This window comes from Tupaia chinensis, unplaced genomic scaffold (assembly GCF_000334495.1).
Source record: "Tupaia chinensis unplaced genomic scaffold, TupChi_1.0 Scaffold000257_1, whole genome shotgun sequence".
In the NCBI taxonomy this organism is placed as follows: Eukaryota; Metazoa; Chordata; class Mammalia; order Scandentia; family Tupaiidae; genus Tupaia; species Tupaia belangeri.
The window spans coordinates 820388-821214 of record NW_006159737.1 but is presented as its reverse complement, the minus strand read 5'-3'; the positions used below and the strand labels follow the sequence as shown (position 1 = coordinate 821214).

The window sequence follows — 827 nt, the reverse complement described above, 5'->3', positions numbered from 1 at the left end:
CAGAATGTCCCAGCTCCCAACCGTCCCTGCTGCGCCGCTGGATCAGTATAGGGGAACAGCTCACTTCCAGACAAGTTTTGTTCCTGGGCGCAGGGCCGGACCCTAGGGCAGAAGTAGCAGAAACCTTGAGCAGTAGCAGAAGCAGCAGCCGCGAAGTGCGGGCAAGAGGCGCGGCCGGGGCCCGCATGGCTTAGCGAGTGCGCGCCCGTCAGCCCCGGCTCGCGTTTAGGACCGACACCTGCTGCCTAAGTTGCTGAGAGTTAGACACATGTCACGTACTGATTCCCCGCCGAGGCAGCGGAGCGCCGGAGATTCTGGGGACTGTGAAGGATGGGTCTCGGGGTCACCCTCCCCGCTACAATCCTTCCTCGTCTGGCGTCCTGTGCATCTCTCCGCCAAATCCAATCGAGCTCTGTAGACCTCCAAGGCTCGGAGACAGAATGGCTGCTCCGGGTGGCTGTCCTTGAAAAGTTGCAACCCACACCTGACTGTTGATTAATGTGGCTTCTGGGAGAAGCCGGAGGAAGCCCCACGCTCCTCCCTGCCTTTGGGTGGTTGCCTTCTTGGTAACAGTTGCTCTGCCTGTTCACATCCTTTCTTTACTGCTTTATCCAGTTGCAAGCCGAGGTCTCTAGAGGGAAAGAAAAACAAGTCCCCCTCCCCCAGACGACTGGCTGTCACAAACCCGTCCCCGCTGGCTGGGAACAGGTTGCCAACCGTCGGGCGCAGCGCCGATGTGCCGGGGGAACTCTTGCCCCACCTCACCCCAGCGACTTGCGAGGCTACGGCCGCCGCGGAGGGGCGGGGGATGAAAAACCCGGGGCACC

General features: G+C 61.2%; 1 protein-coding gene across 1 annotated transcript in view; it reads right to left on the bottom strand.

The window, feature by feature from the left end:
• The window catches only part of GPR37 (G protein-coupled receptor 37), a gene marked incomplete in the record, with an annotated part of 29310 nt that extends 28508 nt beyond the window's left edge, over positions 1 to 802 (bottom strand). The window contains 1 exon segment of the mRNA XM_027772138.1: positions 1 to 802. Within this exon segment, the coding sequence (XP_027627939.1) occupies positions 1 to 187 (187 nt within the window).
• Between the last annotated feature and the right edge of the window lie 25 nt (positions 803 to 827).